General features: G+C 35.9%; 1 protein-coding gene and 1 non-coding gene across 2 annotated transcripts; both read right to left on the bottom strand.

Moving 5' to 3' along the window:
* Positions 1-1,824: 1,824 nt before the first annotated feature.
* LOC127898754 (uncharacterized) lies at positions 1,825-18,244 on the bottom strand. Its single transcript, XM_052431242.1, has 2 exons — positions 17,047-18,244; positions 1,825-4,034 (listed from the first exon to the last, which is right to left on the bottom strand). The coding sequence occupies exons 1-2, from the start codon at positions 18,242-18,244 to the stop codon at positions 1,825-1,827; spliced, it is 3,408 nt and encodes a 1,135-aa protein (XP_052287202.1).
* LOC127898997 (small nucleolar RNA R71) lies at positions 6,590-6,693 on the bottom strand. Its single transcript, XR_008050765.1, has one exon. It is a non-coding gene; the product is annotated as a small nucleolar RNA R71 (small nucleolar RNA).
* Positions 18,245-23,298: the final 5,054 nt, after the last annotated feature.

Below are 23,298 nucleotides of genomic sequence, written 5' to 3'. Positions count from 1 at the left end.
CTACGCTAGTGAGAATAATATTTATGTTAAAGTACGCCATAAATTAATATTATTATTTTTAATATGTCATTATAAATTTTTTATTAAAAATTATTTATAATTTTTTTATTAATTATATAATATTACAATGCAATTCGAATGTCTAGACCCAAACTAAATCATATTACTCTCAAATATTTAAAAGAAAAAAATCCCATACTGCATGTTGAGGAAATCCCTAATCGCCAATATAGAAAGTAAAATAATTTTCCTTCCAACTATTGGATAGTTCTTAAATAAATAAATTATTCACAACGCCAAGCCACAAATTCCCAGTAAAATATTATTAGTACTACCAACTAATATATTAATAGTACAAATAGATCATTGTATAAGGACACTATGAAATATCTACATATTTGAATAATACTCACAAATAATCTTATGTGAATTATTTCATGCAAAACTTATGTGAAATTAAGTAACCTATTGAATATAGCATATCGGATTTATTCCGTTGTGCTATATTATTTTTATGTTTACATTTAATTACCATTTTCATGCCACAGCAATTTCTATTTATAGTTGTAATAGACATTTATATATGTGTTATTAATATTTGATCTCGAGTTGTTAGTGTTATCATGATTAATGAATTAATAGCTATCATTATTAGTCATTACTATCATTATCATTATTATTATTATTATTATTAGAGTTACAAGTTGCTAGAGTCAGAATATAATTTCGTAACTATCGCATCCTCTAAAATTCGGGTGATATCCAAATAGAATTAGGTTTTGGAGTAATTTTTTTTTTCCTCATTTTCAAACCACGCAGATTGGCTTTTCCGTTATTTATGTAGAATAAATGCATTGTTGGCTGGACTTGAGATAAATCTTTATTCTTAAGATTTTAGAGAGAAAAATAAGCTTGATTACTCAGCCTATATGTTTTTAAAATTTCCTCAATCTCGTATTCAATTTTAGCTACGCCATAGGGTCCATATAATTTTAGTGGGAGTTGATATTTTATTGTCATGATATGATTTCTTTTTCTTTTCAAGGTCATTGGGCATTATACAAGTCAAAAGATAAATTACCATGTTATTTTCGATCGTGTTGTTTCCTCTTGAAATATTTAGATTTTAGAGTATGGATGTGGAAGCTATTGCAATTCGGCTGCTAAGGCTCACAATTTTTCTTTTTTCTCTTTTCTTTTGTTGGTGAGGTTTTTCTCCTTAACTTTACTTGAGATGAAAGTATTGGTTGAAATCTCTATTTGATAGAGTTAACCTATTAATTAATTGTGGATTGATAGAGTTAAGAGCTTAATTCTGGATTTGTTTGTTGATTTGAATGTCATTTCAGATGCAATTCTTTATTTTGTATGGCAAAATTATGGAGTTTTTGTAAAAATAAATCTGATTATACCTTTACTAAAAAAATTATTAACTTTGTTGAAGAGATAGTTATTATGCATTTTCAAAATTTATACTGGGATTCTTACTATTCAAAAAATGTTGGTAATCAATTTTAATTATTTAAATGATAACTGAGTATAATTATGTATGCTCAAAAGTTTGATCAAACCTGCTAATATTATTCTTGTTGTTCTTGTTATTATTATCATCATCATCATCATCATCATCATCATCATCATCATTATTATAATAATAACAATAATGACAAATAAGTATAATTGAGTATATCATACATAAAATGTTAAGTATAAACAAAATTAAGATCAAGAAATTTGATCAAGTGATATATATATAAAAAAAAGATAGAGATGTTTATAATTATGATTTTTTTTTTTGAAGATAAATTCATTAAATAAACTCGATTACAAATTGTTCAATAACCAACAAGGTGGAACAGCACTCCACTCGCTAGGACCTGACAAAGAACCCCCCACCCTAGCGACTCTATGGGCAGCAACGTTCGTAGATCGACGGACAAAAGAGAATTGCACTTCTCCTAATTCCTGAGCTAAGAAACGGCATTCCTCAATGATGAGGCCAAAGCCATTGGGACTTGAAAGATTCTCAGTTAAAGCCTTAAAAACCTGCAGACAGTCCACTTCAATAATCACACGAGGAAGGTGCAAACATTTCAACCAGCTAAGAGCTTCTCTAACACCAAGCGCCTCTGCTTCTCTAGCCCCAAAACTTCCAGCAAAACAGTCACATTTTGCAGCCAAGAACTTGCCCTCAAAGTTGCGAACCACACAACCAAAGCTAATCTTCGACTGAGATGAAAACACAGCAGCATCAACGTTACACTTAAACCATCCATCATGAGGTCTTTCCCAACACACAGCCCCATGCCTCAAACTACTCCCAAATGCATCATCAAACAGAATCTGTTTCCTCCAATATTGCCACTGGTGAAGAAGGTAACCAGCTGAGTTAAGAGTTTGATAAACCCGACCACACCTGCTGTTCCAAACTTTATCATTACGCTGAACCCAAATCCTCCAGCAAACCATAGCTGTAAGCTCACACTCCTCTTTACTACAACGGTTAAATATAATGCCAAGCCACTCCATAAAGGAAGAAATGTGACCAATATATCCTATCGGAGAAGCAATCCAGCAAGCTTTGGCAAAACCACAGTCCACCAAAATATGAATTATAGATTCATTACAAGTGTTACATACAACGTAAAGAGGCAGTACCTGAACTCTACGCCGAAGTAGATTATCATACGTAGGTAGCACATTCGTAGCAGCACGCCAAAGGAAATTCTTCACTTTACTCGGCACCTCCAATTTCCACAACCGTCGCCAGAAACTCAAAGCAGAGGTATTAGCATCATAAGTCATCAGCTTATAACAGCTACGCACTGAAAAAACACCCCCTGGATCAGCTAACCAGTGCCACATATCACGATCCCTACGAACACTAAGGGGAATTTTCAGAATGAGGTCTCTATCCCTGGTATTAAATAAATCAGTGACAACGTCAAAATCCCACCGACGCTCATCAGCCACCATCAAGCTGCACACTGGAGCCATCACAATTTCCTTAGGCAGCTCAGAAGTAGTAAATCCATCCTCAAGGTCAGGGAGCCACGAATCTTTCCCAATAAGAACCTGCTTCCCGCTTCCAATCTGAATTCTGCTACCCCGTATAACCACTTCCTTCGCAGCCATTATGGATCGCCAAATAAAGCTCGGGTTAAAACCCAAATTAGCATCAAAGATTGAGGATCGAGGGAAATAACGAGCCTCAAGCACCTTTGCAACAAAAGAAGTTGGGCTTGTCAACAGTTTCCACACCTGTTTACCCAACATTGCAACATTGAAAATATGAATTTGCTTAAAACCCAACCCCCCAAAATCCTTCGGTTTGCACATGCGTTCCCACTTCATCCAATTAATTCCACCCCCACCATTACGCTTACCACCCCACCAAAACGAATTCATCATAATCTTAAGCTCCTTGCAAAGATCAAGCGGAAGAAGGTAGACATTCATCACATAGTTAGGCATTGCTTGAGCCACTGTTTTCAGCAAAACTTCTTTTCCGGCTCTAGATAACAGCCTTATATTCCATACTTGCAGCTTTTGCCAGACTTTGTCTCGAATGCTCTGAAATACGGCCCTCTTATTTCGTCCAATGCAGGAAGGAAGTCCCAGGTAAGCCCCATGATCAGAGGTAACATTAACAGCCAACACCCCACATACCTGACTAGCAACATCAGCAAGCACATTAGCACTAAACGAAATCGAAGATTTATTGAAATTTACTTTTTGCCCAGAAGCACGACTATATGAAGCTAGAATATTCCGCATTAGCACTGCTTCCTGCTGGTTTGCTCGGAAAAACAGAAAGGAATCATCGGCAAAAAATAAATGGGACACCATTGGAGCACTTCTAGCCACCTTCACACCATGAATCAAACCAGCCTTTTCATTTACTCGAATCAGGGAGCTCAACCCTTCAGCACACAAAATGAACAAGTACGAGGATAACGGATCACCTTGGCGTAGTCCTCTGCTAGGAATAATCGGCCCCACTTCCTTACCATTACGAAGCACGTTGTATTGCGCTGTTGAAACACAAAGCATTATCAAATCCACCCATTTTCCGCAAACCCCATTTTTAGCATTATAGCTTGGAGAAACTTCCACTCGATACGGTCATATGCCTTAGACATATCTATTTTAAGGGCCGCACAGCCATGCTTCCCTTGTCTCTTTCTCTTCAAAAAATGGAGGATTTCGACCGAGATAATTATATTGTCGGTGATTGCTCTGCCGGGAATAAAAGCACTTTGGGCCTCGGAGACAACCGAAGCAAGCACTGCCCTCATTCTATTAGCAAGCATTTTAGATATGATCTTGTACAGAACATTACACAGTGTTGAGTATTAGAAAATGCATATTTATAAAGGAGAAAACCGTCATTTTACATTTTAAGTCTTACTAACAACCCTTACTTTTATATATTTAACCTTCTTGTGATTTAATTACATGTGTTTTATTTTAATTAAGTATTTTATGTATTTTAGGGGCATTATAGTCATTTCACAATAAAGGAGAGATCAGACGGCAAAACGGACATCACTTTTGAACTCAGGACGGTCGAAAACCTTAGGAGGAGCATAAAAGGAAAAATGGCACTATTCACGTGTACGGTACTGTATACGTTACTGTTCACGACACTGTTCACATAGACGGATGATGACGTGGCATTGACCGATGATGTGGCATTGACTGATGAGGTGTCACGATCCTGTTGGACTAAAATTCTTATGTACTGTTGATGGTGACGTGGCAGCATATCAGTGGACGAAAAATCTCGCGTACGGTGCATGCATCACACAGGATTATTTTCAACCAAACCGCGTTACTGTTCATCCGGGTCAAACCGCGTTACTGTTCAAAGTCGGGTCAAACCGTGTTACTGTTCATCCGCGTGGTCAAACGTGGACTGTTGACTGATGACGTGGCGCAATCCTGAGCGTCCAAACTGTTTTTAATCCGATGGCCATGATTTACTCCATGTATCTATAAAAAGGGGGCCTCCCCCCCCTAATTTGATATCTCTGAATCCATTTTTGGACTCTGTTTTCTGTAATTCCCTCTCCATCTTGTATTTTCTTCGTATTTTAATAAATTCCCATTTTGCCCCTAGTTCAATTATGAGTGGCTAATTTTCTTTCAAGCTTGGGTTGAAGGTGAAGTCTCAACATGTGTCATGGGCTTTATTTGGTAAATTTATTTTCTCTTCCCCTCTAGTTTTTGTGGATGTTTTGACTTCTCGTCGACAAATAATACTAATCTTGTCTAGTACCGCCTTGGTTTCACCGGCCCTCTGGTACAAGGTTATTATTATTTGGCACGATAAGCCCTTAGCACCATATTGATTAGAGCGTGGTTCATGAGGTGTGGATTCCCCCCTCATGATTTAATTGGCATTAATACGGATTATTTAGCCCATGATGCATGTTGATACGGATCCAGATACCCAAGTACGTCATTTCAATAGAATTATCTTCAATTTATTCTCGCCATTGCAATTCCAATTTTAGAATTTATTCTCGCCATTTTAATTTAAGTTTTAGCATATACCAAATCATTTCCACCATAAATCCAACAACCCATTTACAAAATTAATTCTACACAATTAAAATCCACCTCCTCGTGGGATCGACACTCGTCACCATAGATCTATACTACAATAGATTCGTGCGCTTGCGAGTACATTAAAATTTGCACAACAAGTTTTTGGCGCCGTTGCCGGGGAGGTAAGTAATTTTAATTCATAGAATTAATTTTTGTGAATAATTTCTTTTATTTGTTTTCTTGTATTTTTTTTTATTATTAAAAAAAAAAGTGAATCTACATTTAAAGGTTAGTATTTCTTTTCTTTTTCTCTTCTTTAAAATTCTGTAATTTAATTTTCCATTTATTTTTCTTTGTAATTTTTTTTTGTTTATCTTATTAATTTAATTTTTAGTTAATTTCTTTCACGTATTTATTTTTGTGTATTTTTATAGAAAGGTTGTAATAGCGCAATAAGGTTAGTATCGTAATTTCTCACTCTTCTTTATTTTTATTTGTTTTGTTCCCATCTTTATTTTTTGTTTTGTTTGCATCTTTATTTTTATTTTATTTATTTTGCATGCATGGTCGTAGGTCATTATTACCTAATCTTGAACCTATAGACCTTGAATTAGAAAAAACACTTCGCACACACAAACACGTTAAAAATAAAATGGATTTACAAGCACCACAGGAGAGGCCATTTAAGGACTATTTTAGTCCCTTAGCTAATTTGAGCACGTCATGCATAAGATACCCAAATGTAGCTGCTAGGAGTTTTGAATTAAAACCTAGTGTGTTAAATTGTCTCCCTACATTTTATGGCCTAGAAAATGAGGATCCATATAATCATTTGAATGATTTTCATGCCATTTGTCAAACATTCAAATATGAGAATTTTTCAGATGATGATGTTAAACTTAGACTATTCCCATTTTCTTTAAAAGATAGAGCTCGTTCATGGTTAAATACTTTACCTGCTAATAGCATTTCATCATGGGAACAAATGGTAACGAAATTTTTGAATAAATATTTCCCAGTGCATAAAACCAACGCTATTCGCAGGGAAATCTCGGAGTTTACCCAGAGAGAGGACGAGCAATTTTTCGAAACATGGGAGCGATTCAATGGGCTACTCTTGAAGTGTCCACATCATGGGTACGAGAAATGGCATCAATGCCAATACTTTTTGGAGGGATTACTACCAAATGTGCAAGAATGGCTAATGGCAACAAGTGGAGGAGAGCTAATGTCAAAAAGTGCATCAGAAATTTGGGAGTTTTTCCAGCGACAAGCGGACAATTCCCAACAACGGAGTCGATCACTCAGGAATACTAGAAGGATTAAAGGAGTGAATGAGGTTCACATTGGTGAGTCAACTTCGGGAATCAAAGAAGTCAAGGAGATGGTTGAAGGTCTTGCTCGACAAATAGCATCATTATCGACTGCTAAATCAACAGAACCACATGACCATGACTCATACTCAGATCAAGCCAATGCCATAGGTGTAATGAGAAAGCCATCAAATTACAACCCATACTCCAACACATATAACCCTGGATGGAGAGATCACCCCAATTTTTCATGGTCTCAAGGATTCCAACAGAATGGACCAGCAGCTCCAGCTCCACCAATGCAACAAATTTCTCAAAATCCTCAAGCCTCTCAGCCCCCATTTAGACCATTCAATCAGAACCAGAACCACTCTCAACCTAGACCATGGGAGGATGCATTCCAGAATTTTAGGAATGTTACTCACTCCACGATTGAGCAACAGAACCGCACCATTGATGGACTACGAAATGAGTTGAGAGCGGGCTTCAACTCACAAGCCCAATCAGTTTCAAGCCTTGAGAAGATGGTGGGACAACTTGCTTCTTCAGTTCAGACCTTGGCAATGACTGTTGAGAAAGGCAAGTTTCCAAGTCAACCAGTGCCTAATCCTAAAGGAGTACATGAAGCAAGTACCAGTTCACCACAGCAGCATGGAGAGGTCAAAGCAGTTATGACCTTGCGAAAAGGAAAAGAAGTCGACAACAAAGTGGAGATGCCGGTAACCAAAGAAAATCAAATTGTACCTGTGAATGTTAAAGACTCATCACCGGAGGAGAAAGAAGAAACCAACCCACGAGAATACGTTCCGAAAGCTCCATTTCCTCAAAGGTTAGCGAAAGGAAAGAAGGAAAAATCCACAGGTGAGATTCTCGAAATCTTCAAACAGGTAAGTGTTAATATCCCTTTGCTTGATGCTATTAAACAAGTTCCATCTTATGCCAAGTTTCTTAAAGACCTTTGTACTAAAAAGAGAAATATGCATGTTCAAAAGAAGGCATTTTTAACAGAAAACGTTAGTTCTATACTCCAACATAAAATTCCTTTAAAATGCAAAGACCCTGGCTCCCCCACTATCTCATGTAGTATAGGGAACCACACAATTGAGAATGCTTTGTTGGATTTAGGAGCTAGTGTAAATTTGTTGCCTTACTCTGTGTTTGTGAAACTTGGACTGGGAGAATTACACCCAACTCCAGTGGTGTTACAGCTTGCAGATCGGTCCACGAAAATACCTCGTGGTATTGTGGAGGACGTGCTTATCCAGGTAGACAAGTTTTATTTTCCTGTTGATTTCATTGTAATTGACACTCAACCAATACAGGATTCAAGGAAGCACATCCCCATTATTCTAGGCCGACCTTTCTTGGCAACTGCAGATGCTCACATTCAATGCAGGACTGGAAATATGCAGTTGTCTTTCGGCAACATGACTATGGAGCTGAACATCTTCAATATTGCCAAACAACCTCACAATGCAGATGATGGAATTGTTGATGTGGATTTAATTGAAGCATTAGTTGATGATACTTTTGTTTCAAACCTTAGTGATGATCCTTTACAAACATGTTTAACTCACTTTGGTTTTGATTTTGATATTGACAGATCGGTTGATGAGGTCAACGCCCTGCTTGACTCAGCACCATCTATGGACACTAATAAATGGAAGTCAAGAGTTGAACAACTAGCACCATCAGAGAAGAAACTCATCCCATCATCAGAATCACCACCGAAACTCGAGCTCAAACCATTACCCAACACATTGGAATATGCATTTTTGGGAGAAGAAAGTACTCTACCGGTAATCATCTCATCATCCCTCAATGACGAACAAAAAGGTAAGTTGTTGGATGTTTTAAAAGAGCACAAAGGAGCATTAGGATGGACCATAGCAGACATCAAAGGTATAAATCCAGTAGACTGCATGCATTACATTCACCTTGATGAAAATGCTAAAACTACTAGGGAGATGCAACGTCGGTTAAATCCTAACATGAAAGAAGTTGTTAGAACTGAAGTCCTTAAGCTATTAGATGCAGGTATCATTTACCCCATTTCTGATAGTTCATGGGTCAGTCCTGTACAAGTTGTCCCCAAAAAGTCAGGAGTCACAGTAGTTACCAATGCTGATAATGAATTGATACCCACTAGAGTGACTACAGGATGGCGTGTATGCATTGATTATAGAAAATTGAATTCTGTCACACGTAAAGACCATTTTCCTTTACCATTTATTGATCAAATGCTTGATAGATTAGCAGGCCATGAATTTTACTGCTTTCTAGATGGTTACTCAGGATATAATCAGATTCCCATAGCACCAAAAGATCAAGAGAAAACTACTTTCACTTGCCCTTTTGGCACATTTGCATATAGGAGAATGCCATTTGGATTATGTAATGCACCTGCTACATTTCAACGATGCATGTTGAGCATTTTTTCTGATATGGTTGAACGATTCCTTGAAGTCTTTATGGATGATTTTTCTGTCTTTGGTGACTCATTTGATCAATGTTTACATCATCTAACACTAGTTCTGCAGAGATGTATCGAGAAGAACTTGATCTTAAATTGGGAGAAATGCCATTTTATGGTAAAACAAGGTATTGTTCTCGGTCACATCATTTCGAGCAAAGGTATTGAGGTTGACAAAGCCAAGGTGGATCTCATTTCTAATCTTCCTCTACCTAAAACAATCAGAGAAGTAAGATCTTTCCTTGGGCATGCTGGTTTTTATAGACGTTTCATTAAAGATTTTAGCAAAGTTTCTAGACCCTTATGCAATTTACTTGCTAAGGATGCACCTTTTGTCTTTAATAATTCATGTCTTGTGGCATTTGAAAAATTAAAGCATTTGTTGACATCATCACCCATCATTCAGGCCCCAAACTGGAGCTTACCATTTGAGCTAATGTGTGATGCATCTGATTATGCAATAGGAGCAGTATTAGGACAAAGAGTTGATCGAATTCCCCATGTTATTTACTATGCTAGTATGACATTAAATGATGCACAGTTGAACTATTCAACTACTGAAAAAGAAATGCTAGCAGTAGTGTTTGCATTAGAAAAATTTCGATCTTATCTCATTGGTTGTAAAATAATTATATTCACAGATCATGCTGCTCTTAAATATCTTCTCACAAAGAAAGATGCAAAAGCCAGACTAATTCGTTGGGTGTTACTTTTGCAGGAGTTTGACTTGGAATTCAAAGATAAGAAAGGGACAGAAAATGTTGTGGCGGACCACCTCTCTCGTCTTCACTTTGACACAATTACAGAGCCATTAATATTAAATGAGTCATTTCCAGATGAACAATTAATGAGTGTGGAAGTATTACCTTGGTATGCTGATATAGTTAATTATCTTGTTACAGGTAAACTTCCAGAGCATTGGACTAAGCAAGACAAGATCAAATTCTTTGCGGAAATAAAGAATTTCTTTTGGGATGACCCGTATTTGTTCAAGTATTGTGCAGACCAAATTGTTAGACGATGTGTCCCAGAAAATGAAATTCAGAATATCCTTTCATTCTGCCATGAACAAGCTTGTGGAGGCCATTTCAGTGCTAAGAAAACAGCGACTAAAGTTTTACAATGTGGTTTCTATTGGCCAACACTATTTCGAGACGCTTACACTTTTTGTTCTTCATGTGATAGGTGTCAACGAATGGGGAGCATTACACGAAGGAACATGATGCCACTAAATCCAATTTTAGTGGTTGAGATTTTTGACGTATGGGGTATCGACTTCATGGGACCCTTTCCCCCTTCTTTTGGCCATCAATACATATTGGTTGGTGTTGACTACGTCTCAAAATGGGTAGAAGCAATTCCATGTAGAACCAATGATCACAAGGTGGTGATAGGATTTTTGAAAAACAACATTGTCTCACGCTTTGGATTCCCTCGAGCAATAATCAGTGATGGTGGTGCCCACTTTTGTAACAAAGCATTCAAAGCACTTTTGACAAAGTATTCAATCACACACAAAGTGGCGACCCCGTATCATCCGCAAACCAGTGGCCAAGTTGAGATCTCCAATCGAGAAATAAAGCACATATTAGAAAAGACGGTGAGGCCGGACAGAAAAGATTGGTCATTAAGACTTGATGATGCCTTATGGGCATATAGAACGGCTTTCAAGACCCCGATTGGGATGTCACCCTACAGGCTAGTGTATGGAAAAGCTTGCCACCTACCTGTGGAACTCGAGCATCGTGCGTATTGGGCCATCAAGAAATTCAATTTTGACATGCAGCAAGCCAACTCAGAAAGAAGATTACAACTGGCAGAACTTGAAGAAATTCGCAATGATGCATACGAAAATGCCAAGATTTACAAGCAACGAATGAAAGTCTTCCATGACAAGCACGTTATGAGAAAATCGTTCACTCCAGGTCAGAAAGTGCTTTTATTCAATTCTCGCTTGCACCTATTCCCAGGTAAGTTACGCTCTCGTTGGTCTGGTCCCTTTATTGTTCATACTGTTTTTCCACATGGGGCAATTGAAATTAAGGACCCAAAGAACGGTGTCACGTTTAAAGTTAATGGTCAAAGATTAAAGCCATATCTAGAATACCAACCACGTGGAGAAGACACCGAAATAAATTTGAGTGACCCACCAGATTTGAATTGATTTTTTTTCTTTCTTTTCGTTGATTTGATTTTGTTTTCGTTCTTTATATTATTCTTTTGCTAATTGAAATTGTTTTTGCATAAGTGTGTTTATTTCACCATTAAGTTTTCTCTTATCATTTTTAATCATGAGTCTCATACTTAGACCGTTCCTCCTGAACATTCTTAAACCACTTCAACGTGTCAAAACTCATCTCAAAAGGCAGATTCAATTTTGTAAAACACAACGCATTTGGGCTCTACAACCACCAGAGTTAGTAGCCTATGTTGAGGGTTTAGAAAGCCAACTCAGAGACATTGAGAGAAGTGTTTACGACATCCAGTTGGAGCTTGAGGTAAATTCAATAAGAGGACGATTTTAATTTTCTTTGTGTGTTTTAATTTGTTTTTCTATTTGTGTGCTTTAGTTTATTACCCCGGTGAAGTGGCGGATAACGGTACTCCGTGACAATCAAGTCGGTTACTTCAGTTTCCCATAATAACTGATATTCTGAGGCGAAGGTATGGACAAAAACGAGATTCTAGCGAAACTTCACAAGCGATTCCCTTCACTTCCTCAGAATGCCCTCCTTACGATCTATAAAGCTCGGTCCGAACGCATGCGATTACTCATGAGGAATAACATACCTGCTGACATCCGTTGGTTAATCGAGGCTAAAGTACGATCGGCAGGTGAGTTACCTCCAAAATTTATTGCATACATGCCTGGTTGTGGTAAAGGAAATTATGCAAGAAAACGACGAGCTCGAAGAATTTCTGTTGCTTGTCATAAGTGTGCCAGAATGAGTTGCAATAAAAACCCATGTTCTTTAGGAATGGTGTCTGATAACAGGGAAGATAAGATTCAATTCATTAGGGATGGCTTGAATAAGGAGTCATTGGATGATATCCTTTTGTCTCTTGAAACGCATCCCAGTGGATATGTGCAAGGAGCGATTCTCCAGTTATGGCCATTATTCCAGAAAGAGCATGCACGATATAGTCTCGGGAATCTGACTATAAACGACCCTGTTTGCCAGTTTATAAGAAAACTGGATAGGAAGCCTATCCTCGACCCATAGAGGGCGTTCAAGCCGTTTCTGGACGTAAAACCAGAGGAAGATGTGAGCCACAGTCGCAACTACCTGTAAATATCCTTTTACTTTACTGTTATTTTATTTCACTATTGTTTTATTGTGTGCATTATTGTCTTTAAAAATTTTATTACTGTTTGCTTTTTCCTTATTACTGTTTTCTTTTTCCCTTTTACTGTTTCCTTTTTGACTAGCGAGCCACGTGCTTTACGCGTTATTTGACACTGACATGTTACCTCATACATAACTGTGATCCACTGTCACCAAGATTCTTAAATGTGATTTCCTTTTTGTCAAGCACTCACAAATTGTTTTCGAGAAGTATCACAATGGCAGCTACTCCCAATAGACAATTCAAGAACATTTGTGTGCTTTCTGGATTTACCTATGGCAAACATAAAGAGTTCGTTGAGGCAGCTATAGATCTTGGTCGAAGCATAGCAGCGAGAAAATTACATTTGGTGTATGGAGGAGGTAACCGAGGGTTATCAAAAATGGTCTCAGAAGCAGCTTTTATCAGAGGAAGTCAAGTGTTAGGCATCATCCCAAGAGTCCTAAAACCATTGGGCAGTTCGTCTGACTCATCAACTGGAGAAGAGTTAGTCGTCTCAGGTATGCAAGAAAGAATAACTGAAATGCTTAATCATGCTGATGCTTTTATTTTCCTTCCAGGAGATCTTGCAACACTAGAGGCACTTATGACACTAGCATCTTGGGCCCATCTGCACATCCACCAAAAACCCATCGGTTTGTTAAATGTCAATAACTTTTATGATGGCTTTATCGCATTTCTTAACCATGCAATAAAAAACTATTTCATTCCCGCTAATGTGAAAAAACTTTTTATTTGTGCTCACACTGCTAATGAGCTACTTGATCTGTTACAAGCTTATAGACCGGAGCCAGACCCCTGGACCTTCGTGTTGGAGCGTCCAAATAATGATGGTAACAGTAGCAGCAGTAAGAAGTACAAATTAGATTTAACTCTCCGCCTATAAATATTTTCTTCTGTGTTGCACCACCCAGGTGATGTCTTCTAAACTCTACTTCTTTCCTTTCAAACATTGAGGACAATGTTTCGTTCTGGTTGGGGGGAGGGAATAGTCGACAATTGTAGAATTTTGGTTAAGTTTTTACTAATTTTTGTTGTAGAAACTAACTGTTGCTAACTTTTTGTGTTGAAGATGGCTGAATATGGAGTGTAGTGACTCTAGAAACGCATCTTCATCGTTTATAAAAAAAAAAAAAAATTCAGACATTTTCTTTTTCTTTATTATGTGTTTATGTTTATTTTTCTTCTTTTTAATTTCTCCTCTATAAATATACATTTTCCAACTTTTGAGTCGAAGATGGCTGAATATGGAGTGTAGTTCCTCTAGAAACGCATCTTCTTTAAAAAAAAAAAAATCATTTTCGTTTTCTATCATTTTACGTGTAACTTTTCTAATTAGTTTTTATGCATCATTTTCACATTTCTGCATGCATATTTTCCTTTCATGTTTAGAATAGGTTGGGGGGTAGAATGTTGTTTAAAAAAAAAAAAAAATTTTGTGTGATTTGTTTTAACATTGGGTGACATGATTAATTTTAAATTTTAGTATTTGTATTATCTTTGGTCTTAAGTGATGTTACATTATGTTTGCTACTCTACATGTTGATGTCGGAGACATATATGAGTTGCTTGAAGGAATGAACATGTCATAATAAGTACCAAGTGAGTTTTTGAGCCTATTATTTTTCTTGGAGAATAACCCTTTTGCCCACTCTTTATACAGCTTAGTAGTTTATTATTTTATACACGATCTCTAAATTACTTTTGAGTTAACCCTAAAAAAAAAAAAAAATTTGTAAAATAAAAAAAAAAAGAAAAAAGAGTGTGTTGCTACATTTGGAGGCTCATCTAACTAGTAGATATGGAAGGTTATTCAGAGCTCTAAAAGACGATGGAAAGGCCATCTTTGATCCGTTTGAGCCTTTCTAGCCATCCCTTTTATTAAATATCCATAGTTAACCCTTTTGAGCCTTTAAAAAAAAAAAAAAAAAAAAAAAAAAAAAAAAAACATTTTCTTTGTCAACTTATCATCTTGACCCACTCCGATTTGGAGTATTACCCGATGTCTTATAAGTTCCATCACCTATTTATGTTTGAGAAAATGTAAATAATTATGTTGTTCAGTGAAGTTATGCCAAAAAAAAAAAAAAAAAACAAAAAACAAAAACAAAAGTTGTTGTTTCAAAAGAATAAAAATAGGTGAAATCCACCTTGCAACTTCCAAAAAAAAAAAAAAAAATTTTCTCTGCATTTTTCTCAAACATACACTTTGTTTTCCTTATTTTCCTTCTTTGTTAGCCATGTCCCTAGCCTACGTTTCATCCTAATAAAAGTCCTTCTTGATTTTAGGGAACTATAGTTTGAAGTAGAAGCTAGTTATATGGGCTAAAAAGATGTAGTGATGCATAAAAAAAAAAAAAAAGATAAATAAAGTGGGTTGACTAACATTTTATTTGACTTGAGATCGTATTATTTCTAAGCTAAGGGCATATTTATTTCATCTTGGTGAGAGCATGTGATATCACTTCTTTATTATTTTCTCTCTCAATTACCATTCATTGGAGTGACTATTTTTATTGGGATTAATTTATTTGTGAGAGTGTCACTACTTCCAGTGAGATTTTGGGGTTTGACATGTCATTCTTGAGAGTAGCTAAAACAAAGTCTACTGGGCTAATTCATGTGGATGGTTGATGTGGGTGTGATGTTGCTTTAGACTGGAGATAATGCTTATACTTTTATTTGAGTGTTATCATCAATCTGATGGAATAAATACGAGTGTTTCTATTAAAACAAAAAAAAAAAATTATTTTGAATTTGAATTTTGTTTTCGCTTTATTTGCTAGGGACTAGCAATAAGCTGGTTGGGGGGTGTGTTGAGTATTAGAAAATGCATATTTATAAAGGAGAAAACCGTCATTTTACATTTTAAGTCTTACTAACAACCCTTACTTTTATATATTTAACCTTCTTGTGATTTAATTACATGTGTTTTATTTTAATTAAGTATTTTATGTATTTTAGGGGCATTATAGTCATTTCACAATAAAGGAGAGATCAGACGGCAAAACGGACATCACTTTTGAACTCAGGACGGTCGAAAACCTTAGGAGGAGCATAAAAGGAAAAATGGCACTATTCACGTGTACGGTACTGTATACGTTACTGTTCACGACACTGTTCACATAGACGGATGATGACGTGGCATTGACCGATGATGTGGCATTGACTGATGAGGTGTCACGATCCTGTTGGACTAAAATTCTTATGTACTGTTGATGGTGACGTGGCAGCATATCAGTGGACGAAAAATCTCGCGTACGGTGCATGCATCACACAGGATTATTTTCAACCAAACCGCGTTACTGTTCATCCGGGTCAAACCGCGTTACTGTTCAAAGTCGGGTCAAACCGTGTTACTGTTCATCCGCGTGGTCAAACGTGGACTGTTGACTGATGACGTGGCGCAATCCTGAGCGTCCAAACTGTTTTTAATCCGATGGCCATGATTTACTCCATGTATCTATAAAAAGGGGGCCTCCCCCCCCTAATTTGATATCTCTGAATCCATTTTTGGACTCTGTTTTCTGTAATTCCCTCTCCATCTTGTATTTTCTTCGTATTTTAATAAATTCCCATTTTGCCCCTAGTTCAATTATGAGTGGCTAATTTTCTTTCAAGCTTGGGTTGAAGGTGAAGTCTCAACATGTGTCATGGGCTTTATTTGGTAAATTTATTTTCTCTTCCCCTCTAGTTTTTGTGGATGTTTTGACTTCTCGTCGACAAATAATACTAATCTTGTCTAGTACCGCCTTGGTTTCACCGGCCCTCTGGTACAAGGTTATTATTATTTGGCACGATAAGCCCTTAGCACCATATTGATTAGAGCGTGGTTCATGAGGTGTGGATTCCCCCCTCATGATTTAATTGGCATTAATACGGATTATTTAGCCCATGATGCATGTTGATACGGATCCAGATACCCAAGTACGTCATTTCAATAGAATTATCTTCAATTTATTCTCGCCATTGCAATTCCAATTTTAGAATTTATTCTCGCCATTTTAATTTAAGTTTTAGCATATACCAAATCATTTCCACCATAAATCCAACAACCCATTTACAAAATTAATTCTACACAATTAAAATCCACCTCCTCGTGGGATCGACACTCGTCACCATAGATCTATACTACAATAGATTCGTGCGCTTGCGAGTACATTAAAATTTGCACAACACACAGCGCAATGGGCCGCATATCAGCTAAGGTCTCAGGCTGCTGCTTTTTCGGAATCAAAATAATAGATGTATCATTAAGTCCCACCGGAAAGGAACACCTATTAATAAAGTTCAAGCAAGCTTGCACCACATCCTCACCAACAATATTCCAAAATTTTTTATAAAAGGCAGGATTCATACCATCAGGCCCTGGAGATTTTTCCGGATGCATATCAAACAAGGCATCTTTAACTTCAACAGCTGAGAATGGAGCTAAGAGCATCATGTTCTGATCCTCGGTGATGTTCTTCTCTACACATCTTAAAACCTCCTCACTACTGCAACCTTCAGTCTGAAATAATGTGCTGAAATAATCCACAATCATCCCATCAATCTCCTCCTGATTAGAGCTCCAAATTCCTTGTCTATTTCGCAATCTTTCAATAGAGTTCCTACGCTTCCTTGCTGAAGCCGTAGCATGAAAAAACCGTGAATTCCTATCTCCCTCTTTAAGCCAAAGGGATTTTGCTCTCTGCTTCCAGAAGACTTCATGACTATGGAGGAGAGCATTATACCGATTCCTGGCCTCCACAAACTCCTCCACACTCCCTTGGTCACGCCGCCCCCTTAACCGAGCCATAAGACATTTACAATCAGAGATACGCTTACGAAAATCACGAGCTAAATGACCCCCCCACTGGAACAAGTCAGCACCACACCGCGCAATCTTTTGCTGGATGGAACAACCCGAAGAAGAGTTCCAGCTATTTGTAATAACCTCAACACAATCCCGTTCTCGCAGCCACAAATTCTCAAAACGGAATCGCTTATGCCTACTGGTAGTATTAATAGGATTCGGATCCATGAAAATAGGTAAGTGGTCAGAACAAGAGGCCTCCAAGCTCATAACTTTAACCCGAGCAAAACGATGAAGCCATTCAGCTGAGGCTAGGACTCTATCCAGCCTCTCTTCCACCCAATCCACTGATCCTCGGGATCTCTCCCAAGTAAATTGATATCCTTCCATCTCAACATCCAACAATCCACTATCAGAAATAGCCTTCTTAAATCCCTGCAATTTCCACTGAGGATGCTCAAGTCTACATTTTTTCTCACTTGCTGCCAATAAATCGTTAAAATCCCCAAGACAAACCCATGGGGTAGTTGAGGAAGAAGAAAGAAATCGAAGTAAATCCCAAGATTGACGACGACGACTCGATTCAGGGAAACCGTAGAAACCAGTTAGCCTCCAATCCCCCAACCCAGCTACCTCCACATGAACATCAATGAAATTCCTCGCATAACTCAATAAAGAGACATTTGTATTGGCATCCCAAAGAAGAGCAAGCCCCCCACTACGGCCCACGCGATCAACCACAAAAAGCCCATTAAACCCCATCTTCCTCTTGACACTCTCTAATTTATCCTTACCACACAACGTTTCCATGAGAAAAATAATAGTAGGTTTTTTACATCTGACCAACTCAATCAAGACTTGAACTGTCTGTGGGTGGCCTAGCCCACGGCAGTTCCAACTTAACACACTCATTGTTCTCGGTGGGCCTTGATCACAAGTCCCACCGATTGCCCATTTTTTCCTTCCACAGAAATATCCATCTCCGGAGAAGCTACCGTATCCTCAAAGCCCACAGAACTTCGAAGCCCACCTTGAGATCTTCTTCTCTTTGACTCATTAACAATTAGTCTAGCTTCCCGTTCCTCGTCAAGAATCTTTTCCTCGCTCAAATCATTAATGATTCCCATTGTTGACTTTTCATTGATATGCAAATGTCTCCCGATTGTTATCAAGCTGTTGCTTTCCTTATTGATCCCCTCAATCCCCGCATTGATACTATAATCCCTTATGTTACGCATATTAGCTCCAGAATTTGCGTTAATAACCAAATCAACCGCCATTGCACCAGCAAACTTCTCGCTGTTTCCTTTTCCATTATTATTCTCTTCCGGCATCGTTGATCTCAGCCACTTTTCCCCGGAATTCATCAGGCTCCTCCTGCTCGGCGCTTTCAGCCAGTGACCATAAACCTTCACAATCTCACTCGACGGACAATCATACAACTTCGGACATTGTTTCTCTGTGTGCCCCAGTAAACCACAGATGAAACAGAAAATATTCAATCGTTCATATTTAAAGTCTATCCAGATCCATTCACCACCCTCCTTTTTAAGCTTCATCATACGCTTAAGGGGCTTCCTCACATCAATGGATGCCCGAATGCGCATATAGGTTCTCCAAACTCCCATGAAATTATGCTCATCGGAGTCCAAGAAAATGCCAACATAATCTCCGATATTCTTCAGAATTTTTTCAGACATGAAACCAATGGGTAGGTTGTATATTTGAATCCAGAAATCTGCAAGAAACAGGGGAACATTCTGCGGCTGTTCGTTCTCATCTAGCCTTTTAACCAGTAGAATGTGCTGGTCAAAAGTCCACGGTCCTGTCTCCAGTACTCGATTTATATCAATTTCATGAAAAAATTGAAATAAAAACAGCGTAGGCGATAAATCCTTGATACAGACACCCTTTCTTGGCCGCCAAAGAGAAGCCATTGTGTTTTTCATAGCAGCAAAATTAATCACCTTATCTGTCAAAAATCTGCCCACCAAACAACACCGGTAATCGATGTTGACCTTGTTCCCATCATCAATGTCCTCTCCTGCAATAATCAGCCCATCATCCTCCTCGTCGTCAATGGACATGCTGGCATATCCGTTATTAATATTAAAATCCGATTGTCTCTCATTGTTGGCCATCACAAAGTAGGAATATCAAGTAAAAAATACTTTCTACTAAACTTGCCCTAAAGACAAGACAAACGAAACTTGCCCCAGAGACAAGACATCCTTCTTCTTTTATCTAGCATCTAAGATATATCACTGTCTTTTCTGGACAAAACTTCCCTTGATCGCGGGCTTTATAATTATGATTAAAATAAGAAAAAGTTAAGAATGATGAAAAAATGAAGAAGAATGAAGGAGGCCAAGGGGAAATAATTTCGTGGGTGTTGGAAGGAAATAATATATTAATAAATTAATCATATCAATAAATATTGTTACTAGAGTGTTATATTCTCTTAATACCATATTAGTTGAAATAAGATTTTCAAACGATTCTTGTTAAGTCATGAAAAGTTGAAGAATTTATTTTGCAAATTGAACACTATATGCATATATTTTTTAGAGGACACACATACTTAAAAAAAAAAAAAGAATAACGCTCGTTGCCAAAAAAAAAATGTTGTTAACTAATTATAATTTTTTAAATGATAAATGAGCATTAATATGTACAAAGTCAAAAACTTAAGTGTAGATGATCAGATCTCCTACCAAATCTTCTAAAGTAATGAACATAGATATCAAATAAAAAAAAAGTTATTTCAACACTAGTTCTTAAGTTTTGTAAATTATATAAATAAGTAGTGTAATGAAAATGTTATTAATATTTTAGTAATCTAACAATAGTTCAAAAATAGTGTAGGGCATATACATTCTTATTACATGTAACTATAAATCTCAAGGGTACAATGATGATGATAACAACAATAATTGTAGTAATAGTAAAAATAAATAATAGTAGTAGTAATAATACAAATAAAAATATTAGGCTTGCCTTGACTAAAAGAAAAAATACAAATAATAATAATAATAATAATAATGATGATGATGATAAAAATAAAAGATAATTGTGTTTGAAAAGTAGTTTTTTTTTTTGTGCTTATTTCGTACTAAAGTTTAAATTTTGTTGTTAGCTTAACTTCTTCTTTTTTTTTTTTTTGAATCATCTTGGGAAACAATTTTTTTTTTTTGAATTTTTGAATTATAGAACATCCATCTCAGTAAAAGACAATATCAACAGTTCTCTTTATCCCTTAGGGATTATTTTATCTTTTTTTCTCTAATGCTGCATAATTGAGCAATTCTTTTTAACATTTTTTAATTTATAAATTGAGTTTTTATTCTACAGGTATTCTACGATTTCTCCATCTTGAAAGAGCAAGCAAGCATTAGAAAAATTGAAATGAAATATTTATTTTTGTTTTATTTTTTACTTTTTAGCATATCTAAAGGTTCAATTGTGCTCTAGGGATTCTAGTGAAATTAATAATGTGAAATTCTATTATTAAGTATAGATCAAAATCATATCAGTAAATATTGTTACTTGTATCATAATGTTGTGTTGTAACACCATATTAGTTGGAATATCCATTCAAATATATTAAGCTCAAAAAAAATAAAAAATTAGCTACTAAGATAATTTTTTGTTAAGCCATGAAAAATGATTAACTTATTTTGTTTGTACAAATTAAGGATGATCAAATTCTTGATCATATCTCCTGAAATAATGAATACTGATCTTAATATGGCCTATTCTGTAGATTATTTCTCTCTTTTCTGACTTTTCACCATTTGCAAGTATCATGTATATTAATATCATGTATATTAATTAACTAATATCCTTAATATTTATCCAATCCAATTATGTACACCAAACTACTTATGGTGTGTCTACCTCCTGAATAAAGGAATCGCAAATTTCATTGAAAAAAAAAAAGGTACCAAAAACAATAGATAATTAACCTTTTTTTTTTCCAAAATGGAAGGATATGTTTTATAAGGATATTATCATTTTACTCCTTAATAGTTTTTGACCTATCATTTTATCACCAAAATTTTCTGACAATTCTTTCTTCTCACTTGATGTTTCAATTTTTATTATTTTACCACTAAATTATTAATTTTATTATTTGTTGATGCCACAGGGGTATTTTAATAATTTCAATAGATTCAGTATTTTAAGAATTTCACAAGATATAATATTTATAATTCTATCAATTAATTATTGAAGATAGATAAAATAATCAATTGATAAAAGCATTGTTTCTTTGTATTTTATTAATTTTGTATTTTATTTTAATTTAGAGGGTTAAATTACACTTATATAGTTTATTAGGGATAAAATGAACTTTTACTATAATTTATGTAAAAAAAATCTTTAACGAAAATTTTAACTTTAACAATTTAGTGGTAAAATGATAAAAACTGAAATATTAAATAAGAAAAAGTAACTATTAAAAAATTTTGATGGTAAAATGATATGTTAAAAAATATTAAATAATAAAATGATAATGTCCCATTTTATAATTACAATGCTGCTGCCGCTACTAACTTGATTTTTATGTGCCATATCAATTAGTATCAGCATTATAACTAATTATTAGATATTTCATTTATTATTTATTCTTTTAAAAAATCAAATTACTTTCGTTAAAATAAAATTATATTTTGATTTAATAATATAATATATATGTATAAGCATGTTGTCTGTATGGGTTCGTTTTAACTACTATCAAATTTACAGGAGCCCCTTGCACTTCTTTCATTTAAAATTTGTTTATAAGTCTTAAAAGGACAAAAGTACCCTTCTTGACGAATGTCTGACGAAAATAAAACAAGTTACAGAAAATTCATGAATTGTCTTGTATGTTCAGCATCTAAGGTACATCCCTTGCACCTTGACCTCTGGTCGGGTTATCGCTTTAGCTTTGATGCATAGAGTGCAAATGGGTGTGATCTTTGTTCAAGTGTTTTACTTGCAATTGGCTGGAAAGTATATATCACTGGAAGGTATACGGGATGCAGATCCTAGGCTTGTATAGTAGTTGCAAGCAGATCTTGGAGACGGATGCTGAGTTCATTGATTCAAATGGCTTGGGAAAGGCATTTTATTTTTAATTTATAAATTTAAGGGTATTATTGTCTTTTTATTTATATTGGTGCTTTCCATCTTGGATGTGAACAAGTAAATATTTTAATACTTATAACAATAATAAATAAAAAGAGTGCAAGTGAGAAGCATCATAATATTTTTTAATATTTTATGAATAAAAAAAAGTATAGAGTGTTTAATTAAATTTAACATTAATTAAATCACAAAAGATAAAAACCGTAGTAAAATAGCTTAACCCTGTTTTTATTGTGATTTTGACAGGTAGATGAAAGTAGCGGAATCCTGTTTTATTGTGATTTTGATAGGTATACGAAAACAATTAAACTCTGTTTTTATTGTGATTTTGATAGGTATACGAAAATAATTTTTATTGTGATTTTGACATGTATACGAAAGAGGAGTGCTACGGATACTCGCGAGTGTCTCAGTCGCCGCTCTATAAATAAACACGTGTCAGTTTTATTATTTTAAAAGTTTCACCCCCACTTTTAGTTACGTAAGACTCCAAACTTTTATTCATTATAAAAAAACATCATTTTTAAATTACAGATTTATCCTTCAATCCATTTTTCATTCTTTTCTTCCTCAATTTTTCCTCCATCCATTTCGGGCCCTCAAGCCTTCTCCCTCTTTGTCTCACTAAACTCACTCGATTTCGCCATTTCATCAATGGCCATTATCCTCACTCTCAAATCCACTCT

Source organism: Citrus sinensis, chromosome 7, assembly GCF_022201045.2.
Source record: "Citrus sinensis cultivar Valencia sweet orange chromosome 7, DVS_A1.0, whole genome shotgun sequence".
NCBI lineage: Eukaryota > Viridiplantae > Streptophyta > Magnoliopsida > Sapindales > Rutaceae > Citrus > Citrus sinensis.
The sequence above is the reverse complement of the archived record's forward strand: the minus strand, read 5'-3'. Positions and strand labels throughout refer to the sequence as shown.